Genomic DNA, 22,653 nt, shown 5'->3' with positions numbered 1-22,653 from the left:
TAGAAAAACCAAGATTATAAAAAAGAGAGATATACAAGAACAGACTACACACTGAACAAATATTTGAGGGAGACCACTGAATTCATAAAAGACGAACACGAAGACATTATCATTAGTAGAGCAGATAAGGGAGTTGCCACAGTGCTTATGTGTAAGGAAGATTATCTGAATGAAGAAGTGAAGAAAATAGCGGATATTTTGTCTATGAAGACCAATTTTAAAAACAACTCGATGACATCGTCATGGGTTCCCCCTCCAGCCAAACGTTCGCCGACCTAGTGATGAACGAGATATTTTACTACGCCTTGGATAAGTTGGGTTTTGACTCCCCTTTCCTCAGACTGTTCGTTAATGACCAGCTGATGCTGATCCCATCCGATAATATACAGCACACTATGACATCTGTAACTTATTGGTATTCCAACAAGCCGATAACTTCTATAGTAACCACAGTATGCAACAAAAGAACAACGAAAATGAACAACCTCATAAGATTAGAACTCAGCAACACTAAGTTCCACAATGTCGATATGTAGAAGGTGATAGATTTTAGTACAGAATAATTATCCCACATACCACAAACATCATAGATAGGACTATAAAAAAGTATCTGAACATGACCGATTCTGACTGCAACAACCCCAACGATATGACCTCGAGGTCTAAAGGGTGGATGCGCCTACTACAACCTAAATACTTCCAAAAAATGTTTTACCCAACTCAAACAAAGAACACCACATGCATTCGAATTCGAAATAGTATACAGGGTGTCCGGGGAATAACTGTACATACTCTTACCAGAGATAGAGTTGGACTAGCTGGTTACGGATTGACTATAAAAAATTAATTTCTGGATTTCCCTAGAAAGCTACAGGGTGATTTTCCAACTTCATGGAAATACTCAGACCATCATAAAATCCGAACTTATTGACGGATATTATTGAAACTTGGGAGGTTATTGACACATGCTAAGGTCAAGTCAGAAAGATATCAATTATTTCATTATTCCAGGGCCGGACTCATTAATATTCATCTAAAGCGTTCAGTGCAAAAAAAACACTTTGTATTTCAAATGACAAATAATTGATTCGTTTTTTAGGAAGAAGCTAAATTATGCTTCAATTCTCGGTATCACTCAAAGTTGTCACATCAAGAATTATTTTTTTATGAATTTTTGAATTTGGATAAAGTTCGAAAATTTGAATTTTTCACCATGAAAAGAACTGAAAATGTCATGTTTGAATATAAAATGCGAATGTATTAGTAGAAAATTTACAAAAAAGTTCAGAGCTTTTATAAGCACTTCAATAACGAAACAATAACAAATGAACGATATTTCAAAAGTGGTTCTTCGAAATGAAAACCAATAGCTTGTATACATTTCTCTTGCCGAATTTTCAAATTGGACACAGCCTTTCGAATCATATCACCATTATTTCTTAAAATATCGCAACAGTTGATTATTCATCATCATCAGCTGTTCTCTCCACTGGAAGAAGTGTAACTTTGGTCTATATCATTGTTGTCGAACACCCAGTATACATAAGAATAATTTTGAAATATGCTTCTTTATACCCTATACACATCACCAAATTTTTTTTCAAAATACCTTCATTTACTCCCTCAAAGTGAAATCCGCGTCTGGGGTTGCCACCCAGTATATCAACAAATTATTATAGTCTTCTTCACCTTCAGTGACTTTTCTAAGAAAATTTATTATTTATTTTCATTCTGCACAAGATGACTATGTCCTGTTCAGGTAAAAAATTGCAATTTTCGAACTTTATCCAAATTAAAAAATTCATAAAAAAATAATTGTTGATGTGACAACTTTGAGCGGTACCAGAAATTGAAGCTTAATTTAGCTTCTTTCAAAAAAGCTAATCAATTATTTGTAATTCGAAATACAAAGTGTTTTTTTTACCCTGAACACTTTAAATGGAGATTAATGAGTCCGGCCCTGGAATAATGGAATAATTGATATCTTTCTGACTCAACCTTAGCATGTGTCAAGAACCTCCTAAGTTTCGATAAGATCCGTCAATAAGTTTGGATTTTATGATGATCTAATTATTTCCATGAAGTTGGAAAATCACCCTGTAGCTTTCTAGGGAAATCCAGAAATTAATTTTTTAGAGTCAATCCGTAATCAGCTAGTCCAACTCTATCTCTGGTATGAGTATGTACAGTTACTCCCCGGACACCCTGTATAAAATAACATGCCAAAACTGCAATAAATGCTATGTAGGCCAAATAATACAGTTTCTAAAAGAGGAAATAAAACAGCACAAGAGGGAATGTGAGAATGTGGCCAACTACAATAAAACGGCACAGACACTACACCAAATGACCAATGGCCACAAGTTCAACTTCGAAGACGTAAGGATACTGTATAGAGAAAAGCATGGATATAGGAAACACATAAGCGAGATGATTTAGATTAAGAAGAATAATACTGTAAACCACCGAGAAGATGTAGAACATCTCAGCATCATTTACAGCAACATAATCAACCGCTGAGCAATTGAAGACGAGAATTCAGTGAGAATGATACGAACATTAAAGCTCCATATCTCTAGACACCGATTCCATAGTCATGCACCACCTGAGTTTTCGAATTCTTTGGCTGACCTGTTTGTTTTGTTTGTTTGATTTCGTTCTTTGCCGATTGTCCCTAACCCCCCGAAAGAGACAGTCAAGGTTCCTGAACCCACCCCTGCCCAAGACTAGTGGCGGTGACAGATGAACTCGATGAAATTGTCAACCATAAACAAGGAGAAGAAAGTTTTATATTTCTATGGTTATCTCTGTGTTACCAACGATGTCATCTGTCAGCCAATATTCTGCGTAAAAAAAGTTTTTTTTTTGAGATTTTTTTACCTCTTTGGAAAATAGATAAGATGTGTGAGCTGTATCGACGATATTGTTTGAAAACTAGGTTTATAATATGTCAGATGTCACGAACGATGTATGTCTTGATGAGTGTATTTGAATTTTGATTTCATCCTTGAAAAAGAAACGAGCTGTTTCGAAACGTCGGTGTTGTTTTGAAGGACAATAAACGTATAAAAAAGTCCAATTATTCCAACATATTTCTTTCATCCGACATAAAATTCAGAATGGCCTAACTAAATCACTCAAACGATCATTGTGATTTGTAGTACTTTTAATGTGGTCAGTTTGAGAAGTTCATAGTCATTGATGTTGCTAACTTTTCCATTTTTGCACCTTCGCAGATGTTAGAAAGATTCTAGATTATACTGAGTTTAAAACATCAACATCGAAAACACAACCCCAAGTTCTGGGTGCCTTCAACATTGTATTTTTATGTGATTGTTAAATATCGTTATATTTCTGTAGCTGCTCCTGATGAAGAATAAAAATGATTCGGAAAGCATGAAGAAAAAGAGAAAACACTTGTGTTATTTTGACTGCAACCCCAATTTACCTTCAAATCTGAATACAAATAAATTAGTATAATATCAATATTCAATATAAAAAGAACCCACCTTGAGGGGACATCAGCAAGTTTACATATTCTAAAACATCCAAGAACAGCTCGTTTCTTCTATATTTAATACCCTCTCTTCTCCAACCAATTTGTCCTGTAACTTGGGACGTTATTTGAGCCTGTTCCTCTTTTGTTGCTGATTTAATGCCTTGTTGAGTGATGAAAGTTTTCAGTACACCGGTGTCAGTATTCTGAGGGTAACCAAAGTCAAGTATCTCATCGAGAAGCTCATAGATGAGCACAAAATTGTTCTTTATGTTCTCTTCAGAAATTTTGCCGAAATAGGACTGCATCACTTCAATAATTTTCAAAAGGAATTCAAATACCATAGCAGCATTCACATTTTGCTTTGTCACAGCTGCTATCCAGATATTTGCCCTCTGTAAATGAAAAAAGGAATTTTAGAATTGAAATTAGGTCATGGAATTCTTCATCATACTTTATGGATCACGTCAAATTTGATGAAACTGATGATTTTTTTTTAAAAGAATTTTATTGAATTGAAATATATAAAAGTTGAAAATAGAACCAAATAATTTTAAAGTCTGCTGCGAAAATTCGCAAAGGACACACATGCTATTATTAGAAAGTAAAATAATAGCATTATCAAAAAGGACCGGTGGCGGGCAAGGAAGGAAAGGCAAGGTCGATCTACCCTCGAAAGTCTTCAGTGCGTCTACCATCAAAATCGTTTACATTTTGTCTTACATCAGACCTGTTTAATTCATTTCAATTAGTTATAATACGATATCGACGAATTGTTTATTCAAAAAGCGCGCGATTGTGATATCCAATTCGCTTGTGTCCTAGTCCTATCTCAGGTTACATCAAGTATGAGGCGATCTATCCCAGCCAGCGCCTGCAATTCTACCGCTACACGTCAGAGCACAATGAATCAGTATAGAGATGATACACTGATACTTATAGTGAAATACACATGAAATTGAGGCGAATCCGGATCGTAGGCTCTACCACAGCCTCCTAAAATACTATATTATTTCTCAAAGGTGTTTGAGAAGGGTCTGGCTTATAGATGAGTGAAATTAATCTATTTCGGATGTTCAAGGTTTTTTTTGGCTGCCAGCAAGATTCATAAAAAAAGAATACCAAAACCGCCAGTTCACAAATCTATAAGCCAGAACCTTCTCAATCACCTGCGAGATTGAATGTAGAAGTAATGGGCTTATTTATTGCCTAAAATAGCCGTCAAACCTTCTTTATATCAGCGGGTGGTATGCATCTGAATTCATCCTTACTATGTATAATCATATTACTAATTGTGTGATCTCTTTCGATATAGTGATTAATAATGAAAATGCAACATTTTGAATATAAATAACTTTTATTTGTATTACAAACTGAATTACATGATTTTCACCAACACAGTTATTTAGTCATGACACCTGTTTCGCTATCACAGCAGCATCTTCAGGTAAATTAAGATATACTTCATTTGTATTTGAAGATTATCATCCTGAACTTTTACTATACAATCAAAATTAACAATGAAATCAATTTCTCAGATTCAACAAGTATTAAAATCATATTTTATTACATAAGTACATATGAAAAAATGGTGTGACAAACCAACCTGGTCAGGAAGATATTTATTTATTTATTCATTATTAATCAGGAACCTCAACAGGAAACAATTCCCAATTACTGGGGTTCATAAGTTTCACATTTATGGTAATAATGAACAGCCTAAAATCACAAAGGAAACAAAAAAAAAACTTTACAACTCAAATATTTCGCCTGATCAGATAAGCCCTAACTTATAGTAAGTTTACACATGCATGGATTTACCGGCGCCAGTCTTAACGCCAGTTCAACTTTCACGCCAGTAAGCGTTTACACTGTTTCCAGTGTTTTGCACTGTTTGCAGTTGCTAGTATCGATACTCTCGTTATAGTAGGTGCCTACATCATGTCACGAAAGGAGCTTGTAAAAAATTGTCGAAAAATTGCAAAATCGATAATTGATAGTAGGTATGATTGAAGATTTAGAACGGAAGAAACGACATAAAAGAAAAGGTCGCTTATGGGTGCGCAAATTGGATTTCCTAGAGACCAATTATGGTTGCTTCAAATTCTCTTTTAAAAGAACTTTCAATGGAAGACCCCCAAAGCTTTCGAAATCATTTAAGAATGAAACAAGAAGGATTTAATTTTCTTTTACAACGTTGATTGTGTTTCAATTTCTGTAGACTGTGTCTCTCTAATTTGTACTACTTGATGCAAAATTCTATTAGCTGTTTTAAACCATGGTAACTTTGGTGTGTATAGCTCATCAGTAACTGCGCCAGATTTTTTTTTCTCTATTTTCCCAATTCTGACGTATAAGTATTCCTTATACTACGTATTTTGGCTTTAACTTCCGATGCACCAAATCCTTCAATATTCATTAATGGTGCTATCTGTAAATAGCCATTTTCCCTAGCATCTTAATTTTTGTACATTCCAGAATGCACGTCCCACAAACAAGGAACTTGTTCATACAATTCTAAAAACTGTATTATGGTTTCTGATTTCCATTTCTTCTCTCTTTTGTTCATCGTTAAAATACAAAACTCACAAAAGAACCAAAGTAAACTATTAAACCTAACCTTAAAAGTGATTTGCCGCTGCGTAAACAATATTCATTGGCGTGCACAGAATGTGTTTACATTTGCAAGTTGTAATTTCACTAGCGCAAGGAAAGATACTGGCGCATCAATTTTGGAAGCGACCAAAATTTTCAATCCATGCATGCCTAGATAACGTTTGCACGCCAGTGAGTGTTTACATATGCATTTTAAAGTTACTGGCGCGCCAGAAGTCACCGGCGCCAGTAAATCATTGCATGTGTAAACCTACTATTAGTTCCTAAAATTATTTAAGGTAACTGAAATATATCTATATTATTCATGTTCCAATTATGGAATTGCATTATTCTCAAGAAAATTGAGTTATAAAACAGCGGTACGTGCAGGTGGGACTTGCGGCGACTATGTATTAAAGACAGGAATATCGAATGTTATATAATTGATGAGGGGAAAATCAAAACAATTATTCAAAACACGATATAGAAAAATTTCGTCGAAGAGTGCCCTCCTTTCCTGTAAACTCATCATTTAATGATTGCTTAAGCTCACATAGTAATATTCTCTCAATATATTATTTGTCCCAAAATTAAGATTTTTCACTAACTTTCTCTGCACTTTCTCCACTCTATCAGCATATTTATAATAAAAGTGTGACCAAATGGGAGTAACGTACTACAGAATGGTACGAAACAAGGTGTAGTATAAAATTTCGCTCCAATGTTTCTAAACTGCTTCGTTCGTTATCCTCAATGTGAAACCCAGCACCCTGAATGCTGTCCCAACAATTTGCTTCACATGACTAGCAAACGAAAGTTTCCTATCCAAAATTATAACAAGATCCCCGATCTCGTCTGTCCTATTAATGGGCATCCCATCTAGGAGTAATGGGCAATCCACGATGATTTTATTTTTGGTGAAGGTGATATGATGACATTTATCAACATTGACCTTGAAATATCTACGCGAACAGAAATGAGAGAATCCATCTAGGTCTTCCTGTGAGAACGGCATCACAATGAGAAAAAACCCGTCTATACATTTTCAGATCGTCGGCGTACAACTCGATATGCGTATGCAGAAACCATTCTGAAACGCCATCGATGTAAACATTAAATAGAAAGGGACCCAAATGAGAGCCCTGTGGAACCTCTGAGGTCACTAAAACAACGTTAGAAGAAACTCGAGCTATTACCACATAGTGTCGCTATTTACTAAATATGATTCAACTCAGTTTAGAAGCAGGCCAGCTATTCCGAAACAAGATAAAACTTTCAAGAGCGTACCATGGTGAACTTCATCAAACGCTTTTGTCATGTCAGTATAGACGGCATCAGTTTGCACGCCTAGGTCGAAACTCTCGGACAAAAAACGAACGTACGGCGCTAGATTTGTCAGAACTGACAGTCCCCTATAAAACCCGTGCTGGTGAGATGTTAGTTTGGGTCCAATCGAACAGGATAATTCTTCAGTAATGATTCAAATATCTTACTAAAATGGCTGAGGACAGATACTAGCCTATAATTTCCGATCACTTTGTTTTTACCACTTTTATGAATAGGGACAATCTTCGCAAGCTTCCATCTTTCAGGAAAAACTGACCTGAAGGACTGATTGAACAATAAATGCAGTAGCAGGGTGAGCGTATCTGCACAATTTTTAATGAAAATAGCCGGAATCAGGACCACACCTCTTATTTTTTTTCAGGTTCCTGATTGTTTGCGCAACAGATTCAACCGATACACTACCAAGACAAATTGAGCCCTCATAACGACTTGGACACAGATCATCAATAACCGGCTTATTTGGGTCCTCATTATTGGAATTATCATGTATTTCGTGTTAGTATTCGATGTTCGGAATATATATTTTGATGTATGTCAAGAACAATTGATGTAGTTGTCAATAATTTTTTAAGAGTATTTATGTCCACCCAACATCAATAAATCAACATAATTTTACATTCGGAACTGCGGACGAGACGGAGATCACTCGAGAACAACTGTTGGCTGCAATAAATTCGTTGGACTCTGGGAAAAGCGCAGGGCCAGATTTTATCCCGGTTGCATTTATACTTAATTGTAAAGATAGCATTCTTACACCTCTTCTTCATATATTCAATCTCTCTCTGAAAAGCGGCATCTTTCCCACTAAGTGGAAAATATCTGAAATTCTACCGTTATATAAAAACGGAGATAGACATTGCGTGAGGAACTACAGGCCCATATCCAAGTTGTGCATTTTCGGAAAGCTTCTCGAAAAAATCGTATACAATGAAATTCTCAAGGTGACTGAAGACGTTGTTATACAGGAACAGCATGGGTTTTTTCCGGGTAGATCGATTGAGACTAATTTAATGACCATCACCGAATATATATTAGAGTCAATGGACGATCGCGTCCAGGTGGATGTCGTCTACACTGACTTCAGCAAGGCATTCGATAAAATAAACCATGAAATCCTTATAAATAGATTTGCTGAGGTTGGTGTGAATGGCTTCCTTCTCAGATGGATTTGGTCGTATCTTCGCGGTAGAATGCAGGTTGTGGCTCTTAACGGTTATCGGTCTGAACCCTTTGACGCGTTGTCCGGTGTGCCACAGGGCAGTCATCTAGGCCCGTTATTATTTATTCTTTACATAAATAAAATCTTTAATTGTTTTTAGTTCTGTCTTTTCCTGCTATATGCAGACGACTTAAAAGTTTACCTTCGTGTGAAAAGCCTAGCTGACTGCCTTAAAATTAAGGAAGATCTTGATAGACTTGCAACGTTCTGTAGAGGTAACAGTCTTTTTCTGAACTTCGAAAAATGTTTAAGAATCTCGTTTACTAAAAACAAGAATTGTATTGAATTCACCTACAAAATTGAAAATCATGAATTGAGACGGGCTTCTGAGGTAAAGGATTTGGGAGTTTTAATAGATTCGAAACTTACATTCAAAGCGCATATCGAAAAAACTGTGAACGATTGTAACAAACTTATCGGTTTCATAAGGAGAACCTGTCATGTTTTTCGGGAAAGGCCTCTTCTGAACATTTATTTTGCGTATATTCACAATAAACTGTGCTTTGCTTCGGTTGTCTGGAATCCCCATTATCAAGTTCATATTGACAGGATAGAAAGAGTTCAGAGGAGATTTCTCAGGTTTGTTGCATATAGGTCCCAAACTCCCATTGAAAATAGCGACTATTCTCCATTGATGCGAAAGCATGGGATTGTGACACTACAGGGTAGAAGAGCCATCGCGGATTTAATTATGGTCTTCAAGATAATGAATGGACTAACTCAAAGTCCGGAAATCTTTTCTAGGGTCCAGCTGAACATCCCGAATAGAGTGCTGAGATATTTTGAATTCTTTAAAATACCTTTTAGGAGAACAAATGCCGGTCAGAATTCCCCTTTGTGTCGAATGCTCAGGACTTTCAATGAATACTGCGGCAATGTAGAATATTTGAGGTTATCCCTGCTGTCCTTTCGTCGTAGAGTCAGGAGAATTTTTGAGAGCTGAACGCAAGGCCATACAGGCTTAAGTGCTTATGAACTGTGGAACTGTGTCCTTTTCACGAGCCGCTGGTAGTATTTATCTGTGTTTACCTATGTGCGAATAATGTTTTTTTTTCTTTGCTTTTGTTTTGATCACTGATTGATGTTTTAGTTTTATTGTATTTTATTCACAACCCACTAAATTTAAATAGAGGGTTCTATTTTTGGATCACTAGATCTGTATGTAACCCCTTAGCATAAATAAATAAATAAAGAAACGTTAAACGTGCTAAGTTTTTCCCGAGTGATAAATACCAATCTTTATCACTATTGTTCAACGAATTTGTACAATTGGTTATGGGCCCAGTGTTCGTATAAATAGACACTGAAGACATCGTTGAAAAATGAGTGACAAAATAGACGTTGGTAGCATTACGAAATTCACCGGACAAAACTATCACCAATGGATGTTCCAGCTGAAATGTGCCCTCAAGGCAAAAGGCCTTTATGGTCTTGTAGATGGAACAATGGAAAAACCAGCTGAGACCCAGGCTGCAGGATTAGATAGTTGGTACAGAAAGGATGCACAAGCTATGTTTCTTATTACATCAGCCATGGACTTCGAGCAGATTACTCTTATAGAAAATTGCGAAACCTCGAAGGCAATGAAAGAGAAACTTGACTCAATATATTGTCAAAAGTCAGAAGTTAATAAACTCATGGCACATGAAAAGTTTCACCAATATAGGATGGATCCCAATGACTCTGTGGCAAAGCATGTAGCCAAAATCGAAAATTTTGCACAGCAAATCAAAGATTGTGGTGATTCTGTCAGTGAAACTGCCATAGTAACAAAAATCTTGAACACATTGCCACAGAAATATAGAAATGTAAGGCAAGCCTGGCTGTCAATGGATGAGAGAAAGCAAACAGTGAAGAACCTGACTGCCAGACTCCAAGATGAAGAACAAAGTTTGACAATGTTAGAAGAAGAACAGGAAGCTCTCGCCACAATGACTTTGAACACCAAGAAGAAAGGTACGCCAAATGCAGCTAAGAAGAAAAGATTCCCATTCAAATGCTTTTCTTGCCATAAACGTGGTCATATGTCAAAGGACTGTTACGCTTCAAAGCAATCAAATCAAACAAAATATAGTGAATCGAATAGAAGAAATGAAACAGCACTAAATATTGAAATAGAGGAGCTCAATATCACACAGTGTAATGATATCTGGATCCTAGATAGTGGTGCTTCAGCACATATGTCCTATAGAAGAGATTACTTCTCTGAGTTCGAAGAACTTGAAAGCCCTTTTCATGTATACCTAGGAAATAGTAAAAGCCTAGAAGTGAAAGGAAAAGGCACAGTAAAAATTCAGAAGTTAATAGATGGACATTGGTTTGATTCTTACACACAAGATGTACTCTTCATCCCAGACCTGAGAAAAAATCTTATATCTGAAGGAGTTTTGACGAGTAGGAACATGAAGATAATCAAGGAGGGTACTTATGCCAAAATATATCTAGAAGGAGACCTTGTAGCTAGTGCTTTGCAGCAGAAAACAAATAATCTATACAAGATGCTTATTGGTACAGTTTGCAACAACACTGAAGCAACTGTAACAGAACAAGTCAGAGAATCTATGGAAATTTGGCACAAAAGGCTTGGTCACATAAACAAGCAGTACTTGAAAGATATGGTCCAAAGAAATCTTGTAAAAGAAGTAACAATGAGTGATATTGACAATTTCCAATGTGAAGCCTGTATACTAGGCAAGCAGCATAAAAAAAGTTTTTCCAAGTCAACAAGAGTCAACAAAAGTGCTCCCGGAAAACTTGTCTATAGTGATATATGTGGACCTATTGCAACATCATCGGTATCAGGTGCTCGTTATATGTTATTGTTCAAAGATAGCTGTACAGGATACCGAGTAGCTTACTTCATAAAGCACAAAAGTGATACTTTTGAATGTTTTGTTAGATACAATAACGTTGTCAAAACAAAGTTTGGACACTCAGTGAATGCTCTTCATGTTGACAATGGTTCTGAATACACAAACAAAGAACTGGAAATGTACATGATGAAAGAGGGTATTGAATTAGAAACTACCGCACCATATACACCAGAACAAAATGGAAGATGTGAAAGAGAGAATAGAACCATTATGGAAAGTGTGCGAACCATGCTTATCAGTGCAAACGCACCACACTATCTGTGGGCAGAAGCAGCAAATACTGCTATATACATTTTGAATCGAACACCATCCAAGCAGTGCGAAACCACACCTTATGAACAATGGACAGGCGAAAAACCATATTTAGGTCATGTCAAAACCTTCGGATGTGTTGCATATGTACATACTCCTAATCAGAAGAGAACAAAGCTTCAACCTAAAAGTCAAAGAATGGTTTTTGTAGGATATGATAAGAATTCCACAAATTACCGTTTATACAATCCCCAGAATCGCAAGATTACAATATCTTGTAATGTGATGTTTCAGGAAGAGAAAAATGGATTTATGAATAAACAAGAAGAGATACCTGTATTAATTGAGTTCACAGATGATAACTTTGAAAATACAATATCAGACATTCAGCCAGAGGATAATTTTCAACCATACGAAGAAATCGAACCTAATGAAGATAATGGAAGACCAAGAAGAAACGTCAAGTTTCCGGAAAAATTAAGAGATTTTGAAGTTGAGCTGAACCTGGTGGAACTAGAAGTTCCAAATACCTATGAAGAAGCAATACATTGCGAAAACGCTGATAAATGGATAGAAGCAATACAAGAAGAAATACGTACTCTGGAACAAAATAAAGGATCATACAAAAACTTCCTGAAGGACGAAAAACGATTCGATCAAAATGGGTATTCAAACTAAAATATAACAATCAAGGTGAAATAGAAAGATATAAAGCAAGACTGTGTGCAAAAGGCTTTGCTCAAAAGGAAGGACGTGATTATCATGAAATATTTTCTCCTACAACACGGTTTGATTCAATCAGAGTAATTCTGTCGGTTGCTGCCCACGAAGGATACAAAATCAAGCAGTTTGATGTTAAAACAGCTTTTTTGTATGGAGAACTTTCAGAAGAAGTTTATATGGAAATTCCTGAAGGTTTTCCCAAGCATGGCAATGAAGTATGTAAACTGGTAAAATCATTATATGGATTAAAACAAGCACCCAGATGCTGGAACCAGAAATTTGACAGTGTACTAAGAAAATTCGGTTTTGAGCAATGCCAAGCAGATAAATGTATATATCGAGGATATGTACAGGAACACAAAGTTCTGCTCATTATTTATGTCGACGATGGTCTGTTGATATCGCCATCTGACAAAGCACTGGATTTTTTTCTTAGAGAATTAGATAAATGCTTTGAAATTAAGGTAGGCGATATCAATAATTATGTTGGACTTGAAATTATAGAGAACAAGGAGAGAAACTCTATATTTCTGCATCAAACGAGATATATAAAGAAAATTGTGAATAAGTTTGGAATGAATCAGTGTAACCCCTCAGAAACACCAGCTGACCCAAATACTGATCTTATGAGAATTGAAACAGACATTAACTTTGAAGGTCCCTATAGAGAATGTGTGGGATCATTAATGTTTGCTGCAATCGTTTCAAGGCCAGATATTGCATATTCAGTGGGAGTCGCAAGCCGATTCCTGAATAATCCTACAGTAGCTCAGTGGAATGCTGTCAAGAGGATTATCAGATATCTGAAAAATACTGCCAAATATGGAATAGAATATTTGAGACAACCAGAGTACAACCTGAATGGTTTCTGTGACGCTGACTACGCATCAGACAAAGAAACAAGAAGGTCCACTACCGGATACGTGTTCAAGGCTTCAGGAGGTCCAATTACGTGGTCCAGCAAAAGGCAATCAGGTGTTACCTTATCAACAACAGAAGCAGAATATGTAGCTGCATGCCAAGCAACCAAAGAAGCTGTATGGTTACGTCAGTTGCTGAATGATATTGGTGTATCATTGAAGGGTGCAACTCCTCTACATATAGACAACCAAGGTGCTATCAAGCTCATTCACAACCCTGAATTTCACAGCCGTACGAAACATGTGGATGTTCAATTCCATTTTGTTCGGGAAAAATACTATTGTGGTGAAATATCTCCCAAATACGTCCCAACAAAAGAACAAGAGGCTGATTTTTTTACAAAAGCTCTACCAAAAGAAGCTTTTCTAAGACTCAGATATTTGTTGGGCATGAAAACTTATAGTGATTGAGACTCACAATGAGTGTGTTTTTAGTGTTCTTGCTGATATTTACAACACTCAATAAGTGAGAGTATTGGAATTATCATGTATTTCGTGTTAGTATTCGATGTTCGGAATATATATTTTGATGTATGTCAAGAACAATTGATGTAGTTGTCAATAATAAACAAACGTTAAACGTGCTAAGTTTTTCCCGAGTGATAAATACCAATCTTTATCACTATTGTTCAACGAATTTGTACAATTCTCATACACGTCTGAAAAATACTGAACAAAAGCGTTCGCGATATCTGAAAGTTCTTAATCTGCCATTAATATGATTCATCACTTGTGGAATGCTGAAAAACGGGTATAGAAAAGGACGAAAAGATAGACTCACTTCTTTACAAGAAATGGAAGAAATTGATAGAGATACTAAGAGTTATAGAAACTTTGGAGATTCCGATATGTTATAATATTGTAACGTTTTCTTTGCTTGATTAAAACGTCCGACTGATTAAAATTATTTATTTACACTTAATATACTTATAACTCACAAACTAACTATTTCACTACTATTTATTTCCACTCTTGTTTATTTCCACTAGTCACTTGCACTGTAACTGTACTTGTACTTCACTTGCCTACCTGCTCCTCCGCTGGGCTTATATAGGCGCCGGAAACATTCAGGTAGATTCGCGGTTATTCTGGAAGCTCTCGACCGCTCTGGTTCTCGAAAGGTCCGACCGCAAGGGCCGGACTGGTTACACTGTCCCCTCCTTAAGCCTGTTCTGTCCCAGAACAGATTTAGTGAATTCCTCCGAGGACCGTGGCGAAACTTGCACTCATCACCATTCCTACAGTAGCCATTCTGATGGAAGTAGCACTCCACAGTTTTTCCAGGCTCCCTGGCCTGCTTTGGGTTGAAACTGCACACCAGGATCCGTATACCAGTCCCCTGAAATACCACCTCCAGCATGCTTCGCACAACTCGCCAATTTAGCTGGTCCAATCCACAACCGAGCTTGGGAACAGCTAATTTCCTAACCCCAAAGCGTTGAAGGTCTTCTTTCAAGCTATGCAGTGCCGTCCATAGATTCTGATAGGTTGGCTTCTGATAGGAATGTCGCTTGGTGACTAGGTAATAAATGAACCGACCTTCAGCCTTCAATTTCAAAACTTTTCCGATTCTTGGCTGCTGTCGCAATAGTTGTTCCTGACGTCCAAATTTATTTCTGAATACTCTGGCTATTCCTTTGCTCATACGAAGGTCCTCCGCTACGCAATGAGCGATAGAGTATTCCTCAGACACGGTAAAGAGATCTTGATGTACTTCCTGTGTAACGCCGAACCGTGCAACGCGTGTCTCACCGTAACAATCCATAAACTTCTGGTAATCGCTGCTACCTTGCATCGGGGCTTCCACAAGACGTACCTCTTCTTCGTCCTGCGCGTACGGGGCTAATCGGTTGAAATGGACAACCTTTGGTTTTCCTCTGGGGAGCTTCCTTATTCGGTAAACTACATCATTTATCCTCTTGATTATTTCATACGGTCCCTCCCACTGTCTCTGCAGCTTTGGTGAAAAACCTTTCCTCCTTTGTGGATTATGTAGCCACACCAGATCTCCAGTGGCGAATCCACCTTCAATAGCCTTGATGTCGTAGCGCATTTTCATTCGGTCACTTGCTTGCTGCATTTGATTGCGCACCTTGCCATGTATGTAATCCAGCTTGTTCCTTAATTTACTAACGTAGTCCTCCCCAGCTACGTCTTCTCCAGGCTTACATCCAAACTCTAAGTCGCAAGGCAGTCTTATTTCTCGGCCGAACATTATACTGGATGGAGTTTCCTTGGTAGATTCTTGAACCGAAGATCTATATGCCATGGTGAATAGATGTAAATATTCATCCCAATCCCGCTGGTGATCAGAAACTACTTTGGCTAGATGTTTTCCCATGGTCCGATTCATTCGTTCGACCATGCCGTCTGATTGTGGATGAAGAGGTGTAGTCCTTGTTTTGTGAATTCCCAATTTGCTGCATACTTCTTGGAATAACTTCGATTCAAAATTTCGGCCTTGATCACAATGCAGCTCCAGAGGTATTCCAAATCTGCAGAAGAATTCTCTGACCAATTTATCAGCTACCGTACTTGCCTCTTGATTAGGAATACCGTAGGCTTCCACCCATTTCGTGAAATAGTCCATCGCTACCAAAATGTACTTGTTTCCATGGTCTGTTTCGGGAAAGGGGCCAGCGATGTCGATAGCTACTCGTTCCATGGGGGATCCGACGTTATATTGCCTCATTAGTGCTTTTCCTTTACCATAAGGTCCGTTAGCAGCAGCACAAACCTTGCATCTTCTACACCAATCTTTAACGTCCCTTTTACAATTTAGCCAATAAAATCGCTGCCTGACTTTTTCCAACGTCTTGGTTATCCCGAAATGTCCACCTGAAGTTCCATTATGTAGTCTGGTCAGAATGTCTGTCACACGGCTCTTTGGCACAATCAACTGAAGTCTCTGCTCAGTTCCATCTTCATTTTCCCAACAACGTTTCAGAAGACCTCCATCAATCTTCAATGTTTCCCATTGTGCCCAATACGACTTTACATTCTGGCTCAGTCTGGATACTTCTTCCCAAGTAGGTCGTCTACCGCTCTTCTTCCAACTCAGGATTACTTTCAAGTCGTTATCTTCCTCTTGTGCTCTTTGAATTTCTTCAGGTAGCCAGTCGTCTTCGATTACGGTGGTCCGCCTTAAATCGATCTTTTCTTCCAGGCGCGAACAATGGCTGGAATTCTGGGGACACTCAATGGTTTTGGTCGAGCCATTGTCTACCACAGCGACTCCTTTTATTTTCCCAGCTGTAGCCCTTTCAAATTCTGGACGATTTTGCTTAAAATGCCTCCTTTTGTTGCAGTTCCAGCACACAGCATCTTTTTTTCCAGCAAGCAATATTCTGCGGACTTTTTCTCTGACAATGTCCTCAATAGATCGGTCTGTTTCTTGGACTTGTCTTACACGAAGGTGTCCCCTATGCGACGCTTGCTTCGCTGCTTCGATTTCCAAAGCCTGGGCTAAGGCATCATCTACGGTTCTAGGGCGTGCTAGTCTCAGGGCTTGTTGTATTTCACCATCCTTTATCCCATCCACGAATGTCTGGATTGATAGCTGTTCCAGGAAGCTATCTGGAGCAGATGGATAAGCCAGCCTGACTAATCTCGCCACATCAGCTTCAAACTCCTGGAGATTTTCCCCTGTTTTCTGCACTCGGTTCTTTATTTGTGCATGGTATACTTGTTGCAGATGAGCATCGCCATATCTCATCTGAAGTTTCGATGTAAGAACTTCGTAACAGGCTTGTTGGCTCTCCGGAATCGTTTGCAGAATGTTGAGTGCCTCTCCTCGTAGAGCTATAATTAATGCCGTGGCTTTTTCCTTATCGTTCCAATTGTTCGCCAGCGCAGCAGCTTCAAACTGTTTTTGGTATGTCGACCAGGGTATTTTTCCATCAAAAGTTGGAGGCTTGATCTTCATTCTACTACCTTCGCCGTCATTTTCCGCTTTCGCTGTGCTGTAGGGTGTTGAAGCCAGAATATCTGTTCTGTTTGACATTCTTTTCAAGGAATCTATGAACTTGGAATGATGTTCAATTATTCCTGCCATTTCTTCAAACTTTCCGTTAACCTTATCAAACTTTTCTTCAACTTCGTCAAATTTTTCACTCACTATATCGAATCTATCATCCACTTTATCGAATTTTTCATTTATGGTTTCCAGTTTCTCATCCAATTTGTCTGTAAGTTGACTCACCACATCATTACAATTTTCCCTAATCTGGTCCATTTTCTCATTTAATTTCTCATCAATTTTCTCATTTAATCTTCTGGAATTTTCTTCCATTTGTTCATTCAACTTACATGAGTTCTCGTCCATTTTCTCATTCAATTTTCGAGAATTTTCTTCCATTCTTTCGTTCATCTTACTCAAAAAGTCCATTACCGCTTGAGTCTCCATTGCGTTCTGTAATCTTGTGGTCACTGGCATGAACAAATAACCGAAAATATTTATTTAATTCGAGCGATGTTGAACCTCACACGTGACACCAATGTAACGTTTTCTTTGCTTGATTAAAACGTCCGACTGATTAAAATTATTTATTTACACTTAATATACTTATAACTCACAAACTAACTATTTCACTACTATTTATTTCCACTCTTGTTTATTTCCACTAGTCACTTGCACTGTAACTGTACTTGTACTTCACTTGCCTACCTGCTCCTCCGCTGGGCTTATATAGGCGCCGGAAACATTCAGGTAGATTCGCGGTTATTCTGGAAGCTCTCGACCGCTCTGGTTCTCGAAAGGTCCGACCGCAAGGGCCGGACTGGTTACAATATTGAGTATTTTGAAAACTTTGATTTGGAATTGCACATCTTTTCCAGTAGGAGCAAAGAAGTCATGGCTACTGTTGCTTATTTAAGATTAAACAAAAATGATAGGGTAATTGTTGCTTTAGTAATGTCTCGTACTCAAGTAGCTAAGAACATTACCATCCCACGACTCGAACTTCCAAGCAGGCGTCATGGGGAATCGATTAGCTTTTAGTATACAGCAAGAACATACTTTACGAATTAAAAGAACGATTTATTGGACCGACTCTAAAGTAGTTTTGGGGTGGAAATAATCAGAAAAGAGGAAATATAAAACTTTCGTTGCCAACAGGATTACCGAGATTTTGAAAATAATAAGGAAACCAAATGGCGATGGATTCCTGCCAATCAGAATGTGGCGGACGAGGCTATAAGAAGTGAAGGTTTGGCCAATTTAGCACACGATTCAAGGTGATTCAGAGGTACGGAATTCCTTCACGAAAGAGAGGAACATTGGCCGAGAGAGACAGTTCCTGAGGATACAACAAAAGAGAAGATAGAAGTTGAAACAACAGAACAAACCATTTTATCTATCAATTCCAGAGGTGCATATTTACCAGATATGAATAAAATAACTACGCATATTCGCATATATTTTACGTTTTTTGAATAATAGCCGACAAAAATTAGTGATTACTTTCAGGACAGTTGTCGGTTCAAGAAGTTCAAGAAGCGGAATAAATTTGGCTTAAAACACATACAAAAGATATTTTACCAGGAGGAATTGAAGTGTTTGGAGGATGGAAAGCCGATCCGAAAGCAAAGTAAAATATACCAGTTTACTCCGCATGTAGATTAAGGAATACTTCGAGTAGAAGGAAGGACAGATAAGAAAGAAATCTTAAAGTCGACGAAGTAGTCATCGTGATGGACAATACTCTACCACGAAACAACTGGCCATTAGGAAGAATTGTTTCTGCCTTTCCCGGAAAAGATGGAAAGGTGCGAGTGGCGGAAGTGAAAACTAAAACGGGGACCTATCGAAGACCTGCGGCGAAGATTTGCCCCATAGAATTCACGGAGATGTGTGAAAACAATTTTTAATAGCGTGGTGGGGAAATGTTGAATTTGAATTTTTTTTAATTTTAGATCAAAGTTATCTTTTTTGGTTGATATACATATAAATGATAGACAGTAGATTGTTTTTTGAATATTTGTAAAATATCAGACGTTGAATAGAGCTTCTCAATTTTATAGTTTTATTAATGATAGAAAGAAGCAAAATATATAGATTGCAAAACACTTACGAAATTGCGAATATACAGGATGTTCTACAAGCTCAATGACAAACATTGACGGAAGGTAGCTGTGCGTCCTTTGAATATTTTTTGTCCGATTCGTTTTCGGGTAGGAGTAACAAGCATTTGAAATGTTTTTTTTCATGTTTTGATTAATTATGCCGACAGAAAATATCGGTTTTTTAATTATTCATTTGACACTTGTTGCACTAAAGATGGTATCAACAATAACCATAATGAACATGTATTGGCACTGCAGATTTCATATATCAATGTGAACGTTTGGGGTGGGATTTTTAAATGATTTGATGGCAGTACATGTTATAAATGATCGTTTAAATGCAGATTAAAAAAAAATTTTTTTGGAGCACAACCTTTTTGACTGAATTGATGACTAGGTTTGCTGCATCTTGAATTCTATCAAGTAATTGTTGATGAGATTGGATTTCAACATGATAAACAAGCTGCTTCTTATGTACCCATAAATAAAAATCTAAGGGATTTAGATCAGGCGAACGCGATGGCTATTGTATTGCTCCTCCTTGACCTATCCAGTTATTCAGCCAACTCACTACTTGTCTCCTTCTTTGTGGTAGTGCACCATCGTGCTGATACCACAATTTCAAACAATGCTGAGCTGAGCTGAGAGCATTTGAGATGAAATTGTAACGTTTTCTTCGCTGAATTAAAGCGTCAAACTGATTAACAATTATTTATTTGCACTTAATACACTTATAACTCACAAACTAACTATTACACTACTATTTATTTCCACTAGTCGCTTGCACTGTGAACTATAACTGTACTTGTACTTGCCTACCTGCTCCTCCGCGGGGCTTATACAGGGTCTTTCACGAGGAACCTCACCCATATTTATACGGGAAACTACTGAACGTATTTTCATGAAATTCAGCACTTATAAGTATTTCACGATGCTGAAATCTAAAATATTTTCAAGGCATGAGCACCTCCGGTTTTTCCGGAAATGACGTCAACTTAGGTTTTTCAGATTAAAACACCATTTTTTTATTGCAGAAATAGATTCCTCAGAAAATTTCAAGTTATTTTGATGTAACATTTTTCAGTTTTGGTTGGAAAATTCTCTCTGAGCGGGAAAATTCGAAAAAAAAATCGAAAATAGAGCTTCGCTGAAACAAGAATAACTTCGAGGTTTTTGGATGGAAAATTTTCATTTTTGGGATTTTTCAAGATGTAAGATTGATGTATCCATTTTAAAAATCGAAATCACGATTCATGATACAGGGGGTGAAAAAATCGCTTTCAAAGTTAGGGATGACAAAATCGTGACAAATCAATTTTTTCGAATTAGAACCCCATTTTTTTATGGTAGATATTGAATCTACGTTAAAAAATAATGTGAGTGTATGCATCACACCCTTGCCCTAAAATGGATATTATCTGAGTTATTCACAAAAAACTGTTTTTCGTCTTGAATTTTCAGCTATTTCTTTTCCCTTCACGCCAAAAAGATGAAATTTTCAGGAACTGTTATTTGAACCATGCTGTAGATTTTTCACCGCTTCTTGAAACCGACTTCAAGTTACTATTAGGAGAACCATGGCAAACTCTCGCAGTTATAACTAGAGAAGATGCTCAAAGTTTTGACCGTTAATTTCTAGACATTTATTTATACGTCTCAGGAATGCTTCGTGCGTTGCTCTTCTTATTTCATCGGGAGGAAGAGATCTGCAAAAGTGTTTAAAAACCAAATTGAGTTTCAAAACTATGAATCTAAAAATCTAAACAAACCTGAACGCATTTCTGACTCGTTCTATGCAGTCCTCTTTATCAGTCAGGGGAGTTGAGTAGACAATATTTTTTATCCTACCCCAAACATAATAGTCTAAAGGAGTTAAATCGGGAGAACGTGGTGGCCAAAGATGTGGACCATTGTTCGCCAACCATCGATCTTCAAATAGCCTGTAGAGGATATTTGACACATTGAGTGAATTGTGTGGAGGCGCGCCATCTTGTTGATACCATAAGTCATTATGGTTCTGTACTAGCGGCTCAATTATTTGAGTCAATATGTCAGAATATCTATCTCCTAAGGGAGAACATTCTTTAAATAATGCAAACATGTGTAGTGTTCTATCTTACCAGTTAAAGTCCCATCATAAATGTGAACATCGAGAATTGCACTATTTTTGATGGCGCAAAAAACATTGAAACTCCAGGTCTCTTGAAAGTTCCATTGTCTGAAGTGGTGGTTGTTCTCTTCATCCCAATAATGACTGTTATGCCTATTGAAAGAACCATTCTTTGTGAATTTAGATTCATCTGTCCAAATTATACAGTCCAAAAAGTTTTCATTCTCTTGAAATCGAATCATCATAGCTTCGCAAAACTCTGTTCTCCTGACGAAATCAGTTTCCTTCAAATGCTGTACCCTATTGAATTTATATGGGTGCATTTTATGTTTTTTTAATATTCTCCATACACTCGATTGAGATAATCCCAGATCAATCTCGGCATCTTCGAGAGAATTTTGAGGATTCACACGAAAATATGCAAGAACTGTAATTTCGTTGTTGTCATCTTCTACTACACTTTTTTCTCTGTGTATAGTTTTCTTAACGAAAGATCCGACATTTCTCAAGTTTGTCATGGTTCTGTTAATGGTATCTCTCGTTGGTCTGGGTCGGTCAGGAAACCTCTCAATGAACAGTCGAATCGTTCTATCTACAACTTTATTACATTCTCCATGAAGTAGAATGAGATTTAAATAATCTTCATTGGTAAAATTAGGCATAGTGATCGATTTTATAACTTAATACGAATTATCACCAAATTAATAGTAAACACAAAATGCTACTGAATAAAGAGGAATTTGGCAGATGTAATCAATGATATCTATCATTAAAAAAAAAGAATGTAAAACATGGTAAGTTTTTGCATATGGTTCATAAGGAATTATTTATTTATCACTGGAGAGAAAACCGATGGCCGATTAGTTGAAATAAAGAGGTTTCCGATACAAATTCGAATCAAAATTCGCCATCTATTTAGAAACAACCTGTAACTTTTTTTTCTTGCATATTAGGGTAATAAAATCTAAAACATGGTTTAAGTAACAGTTCCTGAAAATTTCATCTTTTTGGCGTGAAGGGAAAAGAAATAGCTGAAAATTCAAGACGAAAAACAG

At 37.2% G+C, this 22,653-nt stretch overlaps 1 protein-coding gene across 1 annotated transcript in view; it reads right to left on the bottom strand.

Annotated features, from left to right (window-relative positions):
- The window catches only part of LOC123314469 (AP-2 complex subunit mu), a 46,144-nt gene that overhangs the window by 17,649 nt on the left and 5,842 nt on the right, over nucleotides 1-22,653 (bottom strand). The window contains exon 3 of the mRNA XM_044899779.1: nucleotides 3,510-3,891. Within this exon, the coding sequence (XP_044755714.1) occupies nucleotides 3,510-3,891 (382 nt within the window). The remainder of the gene's footprint in view (nucleotides 1-3,509; nucleotides 3,892-22,653) is intronic.

This window comes from Coccinella septempunctata, chromosome 5, assembly GCF_907165205.1.
Source record: "Coccinella septempunctata chromosome 5, icCocSept1.1, whole genome shotgun sequence".
Taxonomy (NCBI): domain Eukaryota; kingdom Metazoa; phylum Arthropoda; class Insecta; order Coleoptera; family Coccinellidae; genus Coccinella; species Coccinella septempunctata.
This window is presented reverse-complemented; position numbering and strand designations above follow the sequence as displayed.